Here is a 16,535-nt window from a genome sequence, read left to right as displayed (position 1 = left end):
GCGTGCCTGAAATGGAAACCTTTCTGTTTATAATCTGGGTAGCAAAATGCTGTGAAGGAGAAAGAGAAAGTGATTACTTTGTTTTGGTGGTCATGAAAGACATCATTAAGAATTCTAATTTTAAAGCAATTTTAGGGGCCTGCTGGTACTAAAGTTTTAGTGGCGATAATAACTGAGGCTCAGAAGCTCTGTTAAATCTTAGGGGATAACTATATTATACAAGACGGTAGTTTCATTTAATTTTGCTATTGTTATTTAAACAATGGTTTAAAAATGCTGTTTGGCTAATTCTATTTTAAAACTATTTAATTCAGAAGTGGAAAATTTATTTAATTGAGTTAATTGGTGGTTTGACTAAACTCCTTTTTTTGAGTCGTCTTCTCAGCTGAATCACTTCTTAGCCCTCACGGATAGTAAGTAATGAGGCAACGTGTCAGCTATTTTGAGTGGAGTGGGTGGAGGGGAAGGTAGATCTGGACTTGACCCAACCAGTTAGAAAAACTGCAGGGTTCTTTTCTGTCCTGAAGGTTATTGCCTTCTTAGCCAAGGGACGAGACAAACCTAAGAGCAAGCTCTGTGACCCACATTTAGAGTTCCAGTCACAAAAGTGACCAAGGTCATTTAAATAATGCTTCTAAGAATCAAGCCTGGAACGGAAATATTTTATCTTGCTTTTGAAAACACATTCCATTGAATAAATACAGTGTGCAGGAAACACAGTTCTCAACTACAAGTACAAATAAGACACGTTAATCTTGTTTAGATGATAGAATTACATAAGCAGCAAAGAAAACCTTAAGATCCAACCAGGTCAGCCTTCTAGGCATGATGTTACAATCATAGTGATCATTCACTGCCTTTTCTATGAACTCATCTTGGAAGCACGATATTGGAAGCTGAATTTTCTCAAGGACGAGTATTTTAGTAACAAAGATACGCCACTACTGAGTTACGCTGCTACTGAGCGTTAGTGTGACTGCGACAGAGTCACAGTGCCATAAATGTACTGAGGGCAGAGTGCTGCATCTGCACATTAACGTTACAAATCGCTAGGAAGGCAAGGGGGCATCTCACTTGGACCCACTTCCCACTGGCAAATCCCAGGATGGACTGAGGATGCTGACCGGTGTCTTATAGAGCCGGCTATGGGAGCTGTCTCTGCTTTGTCACCCACAGCCTACCTCTTCATCAATCACTACAGCCAACCAACCACCAAGTCCTGCCAATTTTGCCTTGTAAATATTCCTTGATCCACCTCCTCTTCATCTCTACCACCCTTCCCTATCACCTCAGCTTTACCGGGACCACTGCTACAGCCTCCTTGCCAGCTCCCTGCTCCTCTTGTCTACGGCGGGCGTTCTAGAAGCACCGGTCCTGTCACTTCCCCTAACTGCACTTCGAGAGTCCCCATGTCTGCAGGACGTGGAACCCAGCTCCACTCTCCGCCTCCTTGCTCTCTGGGCGCCCACTCAAGGTTCAGGCTCCAGAATAGCATGTATCTCCCCTGTGGATCTTCAATAACGGAGTCCCCTCTGCTTGGAATGAGTCTGTCCTAAGTTCTGCCTCTAACTCTCACTCTTGCGTCAAGACTCAGCTTCAACAGGCATAATCTCTTTTCCCAAACCTCCCCTGACCTCCCACCACTTGTCCCGACTGGACCAAAGGACTCCTTGTCAGAAATCCACCAGGACATTCCGTTGCCAATTTGCCTATCTGCCTTGTTTTGGTCCTTCCCACTACTTACCTCTGTATCTTTTATTTTATCTTTGTTTTCGAGGTCCCTAGCATCGTGTCTGCCACACGGCTGGGGTATATATAGTAAATGTTTCTGAACTGAATCCAGTGGTATCGATACTGATTTGAACCAGGCACAGGGATGCTGAAGTGATATCCCCATTGCCCCCACCCGCCCTGAGTTTTGTGCTTCTCCTTTCCTTTTGTCCACAGATTTACTCATACATGTGCATCGTGAAACCATATATTCTATAGGTTTGCATTTTTTTTAAACTTGATATAAATGAAAGAGTATAGTGTGTCTTTTTCTGTTATTTTTTTCACCCTCAACATTATAACTGTGAGATTCATCCACTGTGCTCAGGGCTGTATAGTGTGAACTATAACAGAATCGAACTATTCTCTTGTTGATAAACATTGTGCTGTTTACTCTCCCCCCAGTACAAATAATATTAATGAGAACATTCTTGTATATGTCTTGTGATGCACAGGGACAAAACTGTCCACGAGAAGAGTAGGGTATATGCTCTATAGCAGGTCAGAGGATACAAGCTCATTTTCAAATTTTTTTAAAAAATTGTTTATTGGGCTTCCCTGGTGGTACAGCGGTTGAGCATCTGCCTGCCAATGCAGGGGACACGGGTTCAAGCCCTGGTCTGGGAAGATCCCACATGCCGCGGAGCAACTAGGCCCGTGAACCACAGCTACTGAGCCTGCGCGTCAGGAGCCTGTGCTCCACAACAAGAGAGGCTGCGATAGTGAGAGGCCCGCGCTCTGCAATGAAGAGTGGCCCCCGCTTGCCCCAACTAGAGAAAAGCCCTCGCACAGAAATGAAGACCCAACGCAGCCAAAAATAAAATAAATAAAAATTTAAAAAAAAATTGTTTATTTATTTTTGGCTGTGTTGGGTCTTTGTTGCTGTACACAGGCTTTCTCTAGTTGTGTCCAGTGGGGGCTACTCTTTGTTGCGGTGCGCGGGCTTCTCACTCTGGCGGCTTCTCTTGTTGCGGAGCACGGGCACTAGGCACGCGGCCTTCAGTAGTTGTGGCTCACCGGCTCAGTAGTTGTGGCTCATGGGCTTAGTTGCTCGCGGCATGTGGAATCTTCCCGGACCAGGGATCAAACCCGTGTCCCCTGCATTGGCAGGTGGATTCTTAACCACTGTGCTACTAGGGAAGTCCTTATTTTCAATTTTATTAGATACTGCCAAACTGATTTCCAAAGTGATTGTACCAATTTACATTCTTGTCAAAGATTTATTCACTGTGCAACTTTCTTCTTTGGGGAACGCCTTTTCATGTCTTTTGTCCATTTTTTCTGAGTTGTTATCTTTTCCTTAATAATTTTTAAGGATTTCTTGATATGTTTTGGAACCTAGACCTAGGTCTTTGTCAAATATATCAAGTATTTTACAAATATCTGTTTCCGTTTTGTGCCTTCCCTTTTCCCTCTCTTTAAGGTGTATTTTGATGAGCAGAAATTCTCATTTCAGTTCCCAGTCCATCTGTAATTGACGTTTGTGTGCTGTTAGATATGAATACAATTCATTTTTACCATAGAAGCAGAAGTTGTCCCTGCCTCGTTCTTCAATAGGGTCATCCTTTACCTGCTGATCTGTGCGTCTCTGGGATATGTCTCATCTGCAGAGACATGTGGGTATGTTTCTGGCCTCTCTTTGGTGTTTTCATTAGTCAATTTTTCTACCTCTCTGTTAAAACCACACTGTCTTAATTACAACAGCTTTCTGACCTGGCTCCACCATGGTTGGTCAAATCCTCCTGCCGGTTCCTTTTCCTTCAAAACTGTCTTAGTTTTGTCCCCTCCCCTAGCAATGCCATGTACATTTTACAGCTGGACTGTAAAATCCACATCAAAAATGCTTCCTATTATCAAACATAATAAATATAAATGAATTTAAACCGGAAAGTACCTTGCTTTAACTCAGATGTGTCTATGGGAAATCATAGACATGCGTGTAAGATCAAGTGATGCAGATATTCTAATTATGTTGAAGCAACAGAACAAGAAAGGCTATTTAAATTGGCACAGTGGTGACTTGGCCGGCAAGCTATAGTAATGTCATTGCCACTTTTCCTAGTACTGTATGTGACGGTGTGAAATATCTTGCACCAAAACAGTCATGTGTTGCACCAAAATACAGCACAGAGGAGTTAAGTAACTTGCCCAGTGTCATGCATCTAGTAAGTGGCAGAGCTCTTAGCTCCATAAACATTTGGTGATAAATACACAGTACCTTGCAGGCTCACTCAGCAAGAATTTGAGCAACAATGCGAGGCGGCATAAAGCCCCCAAAGTCCAGGACAGGTAAAATCACCTGGATCTGTCATAAGCTTCCAGGTTTCCTCGTCTGGATTCCCGATAATCAGCTCCCTAGTTTTTGCTCAGAATTTTCCTCATTCCACTCTGGTGCTTCAGCTCCCCGCTTGCAGGGCAGTGAGGTATCCAGGTCAGGTCTCTGGCTCAGCATCTGCCCCAGGGGCATCACCAGCTCTACTTCGGTTTATCTGTTTGGCTGCCGAGCCCTCTCTACACTCTTGCTAATGTTGCCTCGCTCTCTGGGTTGGCTACTCTTTGTGTTGATGAGGTACGGGACTCCACTGCCATGGAACCCAAGAATTTGAGAACAAAACACCACCACAAAATCTTCCAGCAAATACAATATAATTGGGCAATTTAATAAGAAACGAGTTTAGAGCTCCTAAAATATTAATGAAATAAAACAGGTGCTACTCACGCAGGGGGGCTGTCGCCACAATACTTCCCAATTCTTTCAGCGTCATTGATCTCTCCGCCGTTAAACACGGCCACATAATCGTACCGGCAGTAGTTATCACGCTCAACATCAAACTTCTCAAACTTTAATTCTATAAGCTTTAGTGAAAGCACAACGTTAGAAGTGTCAGAGGAGCAGTGCAGAACAACCTCAAACAGAATTCTTCCTCTCCCCAGATTTGTAGGGTACCACGATTTTCCTTCTTCAAAAAATGTATTCACCGTGTTTGAATTTTTTCTCAGTGTTTACATACTTATTAGTTATCAAAATTGTGGTATTCTTTTGCTTTCATTTTTAATCATTCCAAAAGACCATCTCAAGCCCAAATCAATCCTAATTAGGATCTTAAACGTGGGAACTCTGTTCACGTACAGCTAAGAAAGTATAAAAACACTATATAACCCCAGAAACCTATGTTAAGACTTAAATTGGGCTTGTGTTGGAGTGGGAAGCGGGGCTATACACCAGCTTCATTCTTCTCTAGAGGAAAACTAATAGAAATGAAAATATTATCTACAATGTCCCCTACAGTAGTGTGTGTTGGGGTGTGTGAGATGGGTAGACACAACAGTTCCCCTTTCAAGAAAAGGAGACTCACATTCCCACCACATGTAAAGAAGTCAGATTCTTTAGGACCAGAGGTTCTGACTATGATGTCTTCTGGAAGTATGTTTGAAAACTGTGCCTGCCAGACACAGTCTACTTGGTGATCTGGTTGATTTTTGAAGAGGTTGCATAGAAGCATGGATACACAAAGTCAGTGTTAGATTTCTGAAGTATTTCTTAATTTTTTTTTGCACTGGTACCAGTAATAGTGTCCTAAATTATTCAAATCAATAAGAAGTTTTGATGTAAGAGCAATCATTCCCCTCATAAGCAGATTTTTCAAGACTCCCTCCAACCTGTGAGTTAGAGGAAGTCTCACTGGGTTCATAAATACCCATGGCACCCAGAGAGCTGGTCCCCACTCTTGCTGGATGGCAGGTGGGCAGGCAACCCTCCTTGCTGCTTATGGAATATAATAGGCATTAACTCCTGTTAGGACAGGCACACTGTTACTAGTTGTTAGCTAGCAAAGACTTAGACACAGTAATGTGGGTGAAGGTGATAACAGCAATGGTACCACAGAGAGACACAGAGGTAAAATGTGGCTTTGAACATCATTGCCACTTATCTACATATTTATCCACTTTTAAAAAGTCAGCACCAGTGATGGGTGAATAATTGCTTATTCATACTCAACACTGCTTTAAATTATATTAAAATATTTCCTCTTTGGGTCCTGTAACTCCTTAGCGGTTAGTAATAAAATGTGTTCTAGGTTATTAAAAAATTGGCTGAACTTTTTCTACTTAGAAGATAGTCACAGAACTTTTGAAGAGAAAATAAAAATAAGTAAATAAATAGGAGGGTAAAGGAGAAAGTGATAATTTTTAAAAAAGTAAGTCTTTAATAGAAGAAAATGCCCATAGATTTACGTAGAAATTACTTAGGACTTAACTTTCTCATATTATTTTTCTCATTTGGACAGTTTCCAGTGATTTCAGACACTACACCATGATTAAAAACTCAGCTGGCTGAAGCCAAAAGTCGTATAAAAAGATAAAACCCAAATTTAAATTTAAATAATCCAAGAGAAAAACAATGGGAAAAAGATGCTAAATTCTAATCTGTGAGTATAATTAAATTCAAATTATTTAATCTAACATATTTACAAATGACACAGAGAGAAAAATGATCAATACTATCTCAAGAATTACATAATGGCTTAAACGTTTGAGAAATTTAATTTTTAAATTTATTTTAAACTATAAAATGTTTAATAGATCTATAGAATCTTTCATTATCAAATAAATGAACATATTTTTCATCTTAAAAATAAAACTGAATTTTAGGATTATGATCAAAGTGTGTGAAGTGTGTGTGTGTGTGTGTGTGTGTGTGTGTGTGTGTGTATGTGTGTGTGTACTCAAATCACTAACTTGCAGGGTATATTTACCTGAATAATTTTCCACTAAAGAAATGAATATATGTCAAATAATATTTGTGTAAGCAATACAAAAGATCAATTTAGAAAAGTTTTTTTAACAGTATTATAATGCTCACCATACAGTGTTTTGATTTAAGTCTATAATGTTTTGTAATAATAACAATTTTTTTTAAAGTTATTTTCAGACTTCCACAATGTAAGCTTGGTCTATTCTCATGCTAAGTTCAACCCTGCGATTAATATCTGAAAGTGGTCCCCAAAAAGGGTAAAAATTCATATAACCACATACTAATAAACAATGGAAAACTTCTCTGTTGATTGTTTTAGAGCAATGAATAAAGTTATTTGTGGGGAACCTACACAGATTTTATTTTAAACAGCAACCAAAAAAAAAAAAAAAAACACCACCAGTTTTCTCATCAGACCATTCTTAGAAAAGATGTTCTTAGAAAAGATGATGTGGTATGCTTGCATTGGCTTTGTTGAAGTGAAGCATTCAGGCTGTTTCTGATTTGGTCTCTAAGAGGGCCATTATCAGGACATAATGCTCTGTGAGCAAATGGTAACCTGAAGTGCACATGTACTTGGGGATTTGTTATGCTCCCATGGTTAGTCACTGCTGCTTATAACCCCATGCTTACAACATCTTCCATAGGGTTAAACAATCTCATGTGGAATTTGCAGACCATCTGTATTTCAAAACCTGTTTTGAAAATTACAATTCTATAATAGGAAATTAAATCTGTGACTTTGCAAGTCAAATGGCACAAAGGCAATTTTAACCTGGGCCTTTGCATGAAGAAATACTGTGTCCAGGGGGTCTTCCTCACCCTGTATCTTTAACAGTTCACACTAATTCACACATGCATACTTTCTTCATGTTTTCAGGGAATCTTACCTGATTCTTTGGGGCTACAATGTGCCACACACAAGTAACTCCTGCAGGGTAATCACGGTCTGGCCAGTTGGGGGTTTTAAAAGAGCCGGAAGGTCTTTCAAGGAGTCCTCCACAATACTGATCCCCTGAAGTTATTAAAAATGAAAAAAGAAAATCCAAGTTTATGGCAATGCAACCATGGGGAAATTAGGAATTTGGAATATTGATACTATAATAAAGACAATGACAGATGCTTTTGAATTTTCTCTTAAAAAAATGGTTAGTCTCCTCTAAACCCACCCCCCTCCCTAACACACACACACACACACACACACACACACACACAATGATCTCTAGGTTACATGACATATCATATCAGCACAAGAGAGAGAAGGAGTGAAATCAGGGCCATAGCTTCCTTCCTTTTTCCCATTTTTTTGGACGAGACGAAACATTTGGGCATGCACTTATTCAGAAATCATGCAGGCTCATTAGAACTCTCAAGGCAGGGGTATTATTTACTAATAATATTTTTGTCCATGTCCACGGACAAAATCTGAATTAGCTGTTATAGACAACTCTCATTCCTAGAAAACTTTTTATACTATACATCTCACAATTTTTAAGAATAATTTTGTTTGTAAAAACAATACATGTTTATAAATTTTCAGCAATACAGAAAAGCATTAAAGAAGGTGGGAGTGATCTCTAGATTGGGCCTGTGTTGGGCGAGCTCCCTCTTGGTCTGAGAAAGTGACTGCTCCAGAAAAGTCTCCCGGACTAACAGGTATAGGTGTCACAGGGGGGCCACTCCATCCCGCGCAGCTAACCATGACCCTGGACTTGCCGCCAGGCATGAGCAGTTCTGCTCTGAATGAACTCAGAACAGAACCAGGAAGGCTCTCTCCCAGGGGCCTCAGGAAGGGGTGCCACCGGGTGTTGCCGGGACCTGCTGGAGGTGCCCTTACACCAGACAGCACAGGCCCTGTGCATTATGGCAGGGACTGTGCTTCGTCAGCCAGTGTCCCTCTGCTGCCCTCTGTCCCCAGACCCCTGGTTCCTCCCTTACCTGCACACTGAGATGGCCTTGTGTGGGGATGAGACCATCCCCTTGCCTTTTCCTCTATTCCTCCCACCCCAGACCCATAACCTCATGCAGAGCTCAGACTCAGCAGTGCTGGAGGTTCTCCCTTTATGCACAAGTCTCATTAGTTCACTAGGAGCTTCCAGAAGTTTCCCCACAGCTAAACTCAGCAGCACTTCTGATTGTTAGGATATGAAGATGGAGGTTTAGTTTCACACTTGGTCTTCAAGAGAAAATTCTGCAGTGTTAGATTCCTGCTCTGTGCCGATATTAGCCTCACTTCTCTGGGACTGAACTGGGTTTCCCAAATACGCCTAGACTCCTAGTAAAGCTGTTTCTTCACTGGTGGGGGGAAAAAAATTAAAATTAAATTCGGGGTAAGATTACCTCAAATCCCACTAACCACAATGAACATGTGACAAACATCATTTCAGACCAATCTCTATGCATATGTATTGGGTTGGCCAAAAAGTTCGTTTGGGTTTTTCCTGTAGCATCTTACGGAAAAAACCAAATGAACTTTTTGGTCAACCGAATACAAAAAGGTTCACAGAAATAATTTTAGAAAGACATTTTAATACAAGTTTTACATTTAATTTTACTGGGACTTAACGAACAAAGAAACACTGAAAGGAATTAATATACTTTACTAAAAATATTTCTGTGACACAGAAGCTAATCATTATTAAAAGAAGTCTCTAAATTTAAGACAATGTGTTATAAAAATTGAGCCTGGAGTAATTTCTGTAACTTTTTAAAAATATATATTTATTTATTTATTTTTGGCTGTGTTGGGTCCTCGTTGGTGCACAGGGGCTTTCTCTAGTTGTGGCGAATGGGGGCTACTCTTCGTTGTGGTGCGCAGGCTTCTCATTGCACTACTCTTGTTGCGGAGCACAGGCTCTAGGCATGAGGGCTTCAGTAGTTGTGGTACAAGGGCTCAGTAGTTGTGGCGCACGGGCTCTAGAGCTCAGGCTCAGTAGTTGTGGTGCACGGGCTTAGTTGCTCCGCAGCATGTGGGATCTTCCCGGACCAGGGCTCGAACCCATGTCCCCTGCATTGGCAGGTGGATTCTTAACCACTGCGCCACCAGGGAAGTCCATCTGTAACTTTTAATTCATGGAAAATTTCAAGCATATACAAAGTAAACAGAACAATGTAATGAATCTCTATGTATGCATCATCCAATTTCAACAATTATAATCATTTTACTATTCTATCAACATCACTACCCAATGCTCACCACCTGCATTATTATTATTATTATTATCATTTTACAGGTTTGGGGGAGGTAAATTCAATACTCTGAAATGCACAAGCCTTAGCTGTTAAAATTTGAAAAATGAATCTGCCCGTGTGAGCCACACTCCTATGATTATAATAGAATCATTTCCCACAAAATTCCTGTATCCCTTGTCAGTCAGTCTGCTGGCTCTTCGCGCCATTTTTCTAAAAAATTTCACCTTATATTAGTTTTATTCTAGAGCTTCATATACATGGAATTATACGGTGTGTCCTCTTCTGCGTCTGACTTCTCTTAGTACAATTTCCGAGATACATTCATGTTGCTGTGTGGATTAGTAGTTTGTTCCCTGACGTTGCTAAGTAGTATTCTGGGGTGTGGAAACCAGAGTTTATTCACGTATTCTCCTGCTGATATTCATTTGGCTTGCTTCCAGTCTGGGCTTCTGCGAATAACGCTGCTATGAACATTTTTGTATAAATCTCTTTGGGGACATGTATTTTCATTTCTCTTGCATAAATATCCAGGAATGCAATTGCTGGGCCAAGAGTAGATGTAGATGTTTAACTTCATAAGAAACTACCAAAATTTTTTCCCCAAGCGGTTGTAGCATTTTTTACATCTCAAGGGATGAGCACTTTGGTTGCATCACATCCTTGCCACCATTTAGTGCGGTCAGTTATTTTAGCCAACCCGGTTGGTATGTAAAACCACAGTGGTATCTCATTGTGGTTTTAATTTGCATTTCCCTGTTAACTAATGACACTGAACAGTTGTTCATGCACTTATGAGTCATTCATATATCTTCTTCTGGAAAGTATCTGTTCAAGTATTTGCCCATTTTTATATTCACGGGGATCTTTATCTTTGTACTGTTGAGTTCTTTATATATTTTGAATACAAATCCTTTATGAGGTAGTTTTGCAAATATTTGCTCCTGTTCTGTAGGTTGCCTATTCATCTTTGTAACATTGCCTTTTATAAGCATTAGTTTTGATTTTAATGAAGTTTGCATGGTACGTATTTTTCCATCCTTTTATGTTGAACCTATTTTGTCTTTGTATTTCTAGTGCTTTCTTTTAGACAATTATGGTTGGGCTCTGCTTTTGAACCCATTCTAATAATTACTGTCTTCTAATTAGAGTATTTAATCCTCTACCTTTAATGTATTTATTGACATGTTTAGACAGTGTGCCAATTACTATTTTGTTCTATTTGTCACACCTTTCTCTTGTTCCATCTGCTCTTCCTTTCCTGCCTTCTTTGGGCTGTTCAATAATTCTGGTATTCTATTTTAATCTTCTGGCTTTTAGCTAAAATATGTGCATTTTTAATGGGTTCTCCAAGGACTGAAGTTTTAATGGGTTCTCCAAGGACAGCGTATTTAGAGTTAACAGTGTATTTCTTCACGTACTGTATATTTCCATTTGCTCCTCCATCCTTTGTTCAATTGTTGTCATATATATTATGTCATACATTACGCTTGCCACAATAGAGTGGTAAAGTTTTTTGTTTGCTTTGTTTTGAACAGACACATGTAAAGAAATTAGAGAAGAAAATAAAATATAGCCTTCTATATTTACCATTTCCAGTGGCCTTCAATCCTTCCATTACCTTTGAGTTACCCTGTGGGGCCACTTCCCTTCAACTTGAGAAACTTCCTTAAATACTTCTTGTGATGCAGGTGTTTATCTGAAAATGTCTTTATTTCATTTTCATTTTTTTTACCATTACTATTATTCTGTTTTTTTAAACATCTTTATTGGAGTATAATTACAGTGGTGCATTAGTTTCTGCTGTATAACAAAGTGAATCAGCTATACATATACATACATCCCCATATCTCCTCCCTCTTGCATCTCCCTCCCTCCCTCCCTCCCTACCCCACCCCTCTAGGTTGTCACAGAGCACCGAGCTGATCTGCCTGTGCTATGCAGCTGCTTCCCACTAGCTACCTATTTTACATTTGGTAATGTATACATGTCCATGCCACTCTCTCACTTCGTCCCAGCTCACCCTTCCCCATCCCTGTGTCCTCAAGTCCATTCTCTACATCTGCGTCTTTATTCCTGTCCTGACCCTAGGTTCTTCAGAACCTTTTTTTTTTTTTTAGATTCCATATATATGTGTTAGCATACGGTATTTGTTTTCCTCTTTCTGACTTACTTTCATTTTTGAAGACTAGCTGTAGAATGCTGGGTTGATACTTTTATTCCAGCACTTTAAAAATGCTGTTCCACTGCCTTCTGGCCTCCATTGTTTCTGATTAAAAGAAAGCCATCCTTCATACCATTGTTCTTCTGTATGTAATTTGGGTTTTATCTAATTGATTTTAAGATTTTCTCTTTATCTTTCAACTTCTGTAATTTAATTATGATGTGCCTAGGTGTGGCTTCATTTTTATTTATCTTATTTGGGATTTGCTGATCTTCTTGGCTCTATAAATTGATGTTCTTCACGAAATTTGGGTGGCCTCAAGCCATCATTTCTTGAGATATTTTTTCTGCATTATTATCACTCTCTTTTTCTTTTGGGACACAAATTACACATGTGTCAGACCACTTGACATTGTCTCACTGGTCTCCGAGGCTCTTTCTTTCATCTTTTTCCTCCTGGTTCTTCAGCTTGGATCATTTCTATTCAAATCCACTGCCTTTTTCTTCTATCACCTCCAATCTGCTTGTAAGCCCGTCAGGTAAATTAAAAAATTACATGTTCGGGGCTTCCCTGGTGGCGCAGTGGTTGAGAGTCCACCTGCCGATGCAGGGGACACAGGTTTGTACCCCAGTCCGGGAAGATCCCACATGCCACGGAGCGGCTGGGCCCGTGAGCCATGGCCGCTGAGCCTGCGCGTCCGGAGCCTGTGCTCCGCAACACGAGAGGCCACAACAGTGAGAGGCCCGCGTACCGCAAAAAAAAAAAAAAAATTACATGTTCTGTATCTTTCAGCTCTAGTATTACCATTTTCTTTTTTTATATAGTTTCTTTTCTGAGATTCTCAATCTGTTTATTTTTTACACATATATTTCCCTTTAAATCCTTAAACATTTATAATAGCTGCTTTAAAGTGCTTGTCCGCTAACTGTAACTTCTGGGTTATTTTGGGGTCAGTTTTTATGGACTGCTTTTTTTCTTGAATATGGACACACTTTCCTGGTTTCATCACATGATTGGATACTGGACATTATGAGTGATACATTATAAAGTCTCTAGATTCTGTTGTGTTCCTATAAAAAGTGACTTTTGTTCTAGCAGGCATTCAACTTGGCTAGACCCAAGCTCAAAGTCTGTTGCCCTGGTAGTGGGCAGCAGTTGTAATCTCTGTTTTTTTCAACCTCCAGATGATGCTTTTGTACCAGGCCAATTGAGTTCTCCCTCATATATGCAGAGTTTAGCCATTAGCCAAAGATTTAGCTGGATTACACCTATATTTTTTGTGCCTCAATTCTTCTTTGGGATTTCCTCCCAAAGGTTCTGGCTGCTCTCTCAAACCAGCGATGTTGCACTGTAGCCCAAATCAAGAAAAGATTAGGAGTGCCTGCAGGCGGAAGGCTGCAAGTTTAACAGATGTTGACCACTGTGGTTGTCTTCCAAGGGTAGAGGTTTCTACCCTTGGGAGCGCACATGTACTGACACGGAACGATCCCAACTCGTAGTATGAAGTGTAAAGAAAAAGTTGTGAAACAATATGAATGTGTGACACTACTTATATATTTTAAAAACTATTGCAAAAGTACATGCATATAAGTAAGTGCATATAGACGGTATGGGAACTACCAGCCACGGCTATTTCTAAGAGGGGACTACAATGGGGTGAAATGTTTCTATAGCTGTATGTGTATATCTGTATGCAGGCTTCACATTTTTACTCCATGAATGTCTACATTTGAATTTCTATAAGAATATATATGGCTTTAAAAAAGACTGATTTTTTTTATGGTTTATCTCAGAATATTGAATATAGTTCCCTGTGCTATACAGTAGGACCTTGTTGTTTATCCATTCTATATGTAATAGTTTGCAACTACTAACCCCAAACTCCCAGTCCATCCCTCCCCCACCCTCCCTCCCCCTTGGCAAGACTGATTTTTTTTTTTGATGTGGACCATTTTTAAAGTCTTTATTAAATTTGTTACCACACTGCATCTGTTTTATGTTTTGGTTTCTTGGCCGCAATGCATGTGGGATCTTAGCTCCCCAACCAGGGATTGAACCTGCACTGCCTGCATTGGAAGGCGAAGTCTTAACCAGGAGACCACCAAGGAAGACCCAAGACTGATTTTTTAATGGTCTCTTGATAATTTGGTGGTATTTATTAGCTCTCTGTTTGAGAAGAATTGCTCTTAAACTTTAGATTAAATGAGTAAATCCATATAAAGTGCCTAGAACAGTGCCTGACACACAGGAGGCATTCAACAACTGTGAGCCCTTATTATTGCTGTTATGTGGAAACGATACCTCTTTCATTTGGTTCAGCGGCAGAGAACATGGCCATGAAGCCATTCCCAGCTGTGTTGGCATCGGAAATCATCTGCACCATCATCTTGTTGCCACTGGACACAAGAGCTCCGGGCCGGAACGTGCCGCAGAAGCGCCCAATGCGTTGGCCGTTGGAGTGGCCGTTGTACACGTCCACAAAGTCATAGCGACACAGGTTGTCACTCTCCAGGTCTATGAATCGGAAATTAAGAACTACTACTTTTCCCTCGGGGACCTGCCAAGAAAAGGGCCAAGTGGAAAGCCGTGTCATGAAAACATCTGAAATTTTCACATCTAGCCAATTACTAAAATAAGCAGATAAAAGTTTAATACCCAAAATGGTGCTTTTTCTTCCCTCAACTCTGAACTAGGCCAGAAAAGATTTTCTACCATAATGCATTCCTAGTGAAAGATAAGCATTTGTTCTCTTTTGACAAATTCCACAATTCTCTGGGGTACAGGAGCTTATTCCTAGGGAGTCTGTCTCAACAAAGCTGCAAAATACTGCATCAGTCTTATTAATTGATAAGTCATTGCTGACAAAGAATACCAGTCCTGATTGGACCTTAGCGCACATCTGCATATTTCAAAGCACCATGGCACTCAGAGACAGTGCTTGGCAAAGCAACATTTGAAATGTCATTTTTCACAAATAATACAATAGGACGATCTCAATATACAGAATGTTTCTATGAAGTTCAAACTGAAGGGGTGACTTGGCAATTGTGCAGTTAATTTACAGATAATCCACTTTGGGTCCTGAAGAATCCAGATCAAATATCTACAATGATTATATTAATTGAGTAATTGGTGAATCATCTCTTTTCAAAGTCGCTGAGTTTTTATTTGTTTTCCAGGTGAAAACTTTGTATAACAGGCAGCCTTGAAACACAATACACTGATGAAAAAGATGTGTTTTCACTTTCTCATAAGACTTTCCTCACCATAATCTCCTCCTCCCTCCTTGTTCCCTGAATAGGTAGAGAAAATGGCTACAAAAGCATTTGGCAGGATTCTTACAAAAGCCCCATTTCTTTCCCAGTTCACACTATTTTTATTTCTTCATCCAAGCTGTTTAAAGTCTTGATCAGCTTTGTTTCATACTCAATAGAATAAGAATTTCATTCCATAAAAGCTTACAGATGACAAAGGTCAGTGATTAAAGAAAAAAAAAAAACACAAGCAACACTGACTGCTTCAGCTTAGACTATCTTAGACTCAAAGATCAACAGATGCTTTCTTATAAATATGGCTTCCCCATGCTGGTAAATGCCATGAATTTTTTTCTTATAATAAGAAGAAGTGTTTCAGTGTTATTTGCCTTTTTTGCCACATACACACCCAATGTAGAAGCTGTAACAGAGTAGTCACAAGAAGAGGGATATTTTGGCTTTGACATGGTTGCATTCTAATTGCTGGAAGCTTATTTTAAGTGTGAATATCAGACGCTCTAAAGCCACAGTCTAAGAAGCTGATAGCAAAAAATGCAATTAAATTTTTAAGCATGTTCACGGAGATAGCTGTTGTAGAATGCCTTGGTTTTTTGTTCTGCTTTGTTGCATACAATCTCTATTTATCCCATGATCAGAAAATGATCAAAATGTGATGCCATGGGCTTCCCTGGTGGCGCAGTGGTTGAGAGTCCGCCTGCCGACGCAGGGGACGCGGGTTCGTGCCCCGGTCCGGGAAGATCCCACATGCCGAGCGGCTGGGCCCGTGAGCCATGGCCGCTGAGCCTGCACGTCCGGAGCCTGTGCTCCGCAACGGGAGAGGCCACAACAGTGAGAGGCCCGCGTACCGCAAAAAAAAAAAAAAAAAGTGAGTCCTTTCTACTGTATGACCCAGCAATTCCACTCCTGGGTGTATATCTGAAAAAACTAAACACTAATTCAAAGATACATGCACCCCAATGCTCTTAACAGCATTATCTACAATTGCCAAGATATGGAAGCAACCTAAGTGTCCATCAACAGATGAATGGATAAAGAAGATGTGGTATATATAAATACAGTGGAATACTACTCAGCCATAAAAAAAGAATGAAATGTTGCTATTTGCAACAACATGGATGGACGTGGAGGGTAATAGGCTAAGTGAAGTAAGTCAGACAGAGAAAGACAGATACTGTATGATATCACTTATATGTGGAATCTAAAAAGTACAACAAAGTAGTGAACAAAATGAAACAGGCTCACAGATATAGAGAGTAAACCACAGTGGGGAGAGGGCAGGGAGGAAGGGCAAGATAGGGGTAGGGGAGTAAGAGGTACAAACTATTATGTGCAAAATAAACAAGCCACAGGATAGAGTGTACAACACAGAGAATGTAGCTAA

The 16,535-nt window shown here is 40.2% G+C and overlaps 1 protein-coding gene across 1 annotated transcript in view; it reads right to left on the bottom strand.

Moving 5' to 3' along the window:
• The window catches only part of PCOLCE2 (procollagen C-endopeptidase enhancer 2), a 71,367-nt gene that overhangs the window by 11,492 nt on the left and 43,340 nt on the right, over nucleotides 1–16,535 (bottom strand). The window contains exons 3-5 of the mRNA XM_082839328.1: nucleotides 14,181–14,436; nucleotides 7,417–7,541; nucleotides 4,490–4,626 (exon numbers count right to left, since the gene is read on the bottom strand). Of these exons, the coding sequence (XP_082695454.1) occupies nucleotides 4,490–4,626; nucleotides 7,417–7,541; nucleotides 14,181–14,436 (518 nt within the window). The remainder of the gene's footprint in view (nucleotides 1–4,489; nucleotides 4,627–7,416; nucleotides 7,542–14,180; nucleotides 14,437–16,535) is intronic.

The sequence above is a fragment of the Leucopleurus acutus genome, assembly GCF_964270905.1.
Source record: "Leucopleurus acutus genome assembly, chromosome: 5".
NCBI lineage: Eukaryota > Metazoa > Chordata > Mammalia > Artiodactyla > Delphinidae > Leucopleurus > Leucopleurus acutus.
Note: the sequence above shows the minus strand (reverse complement) of the source record. Positions and strands in the feature narration are given on the sequence as shown.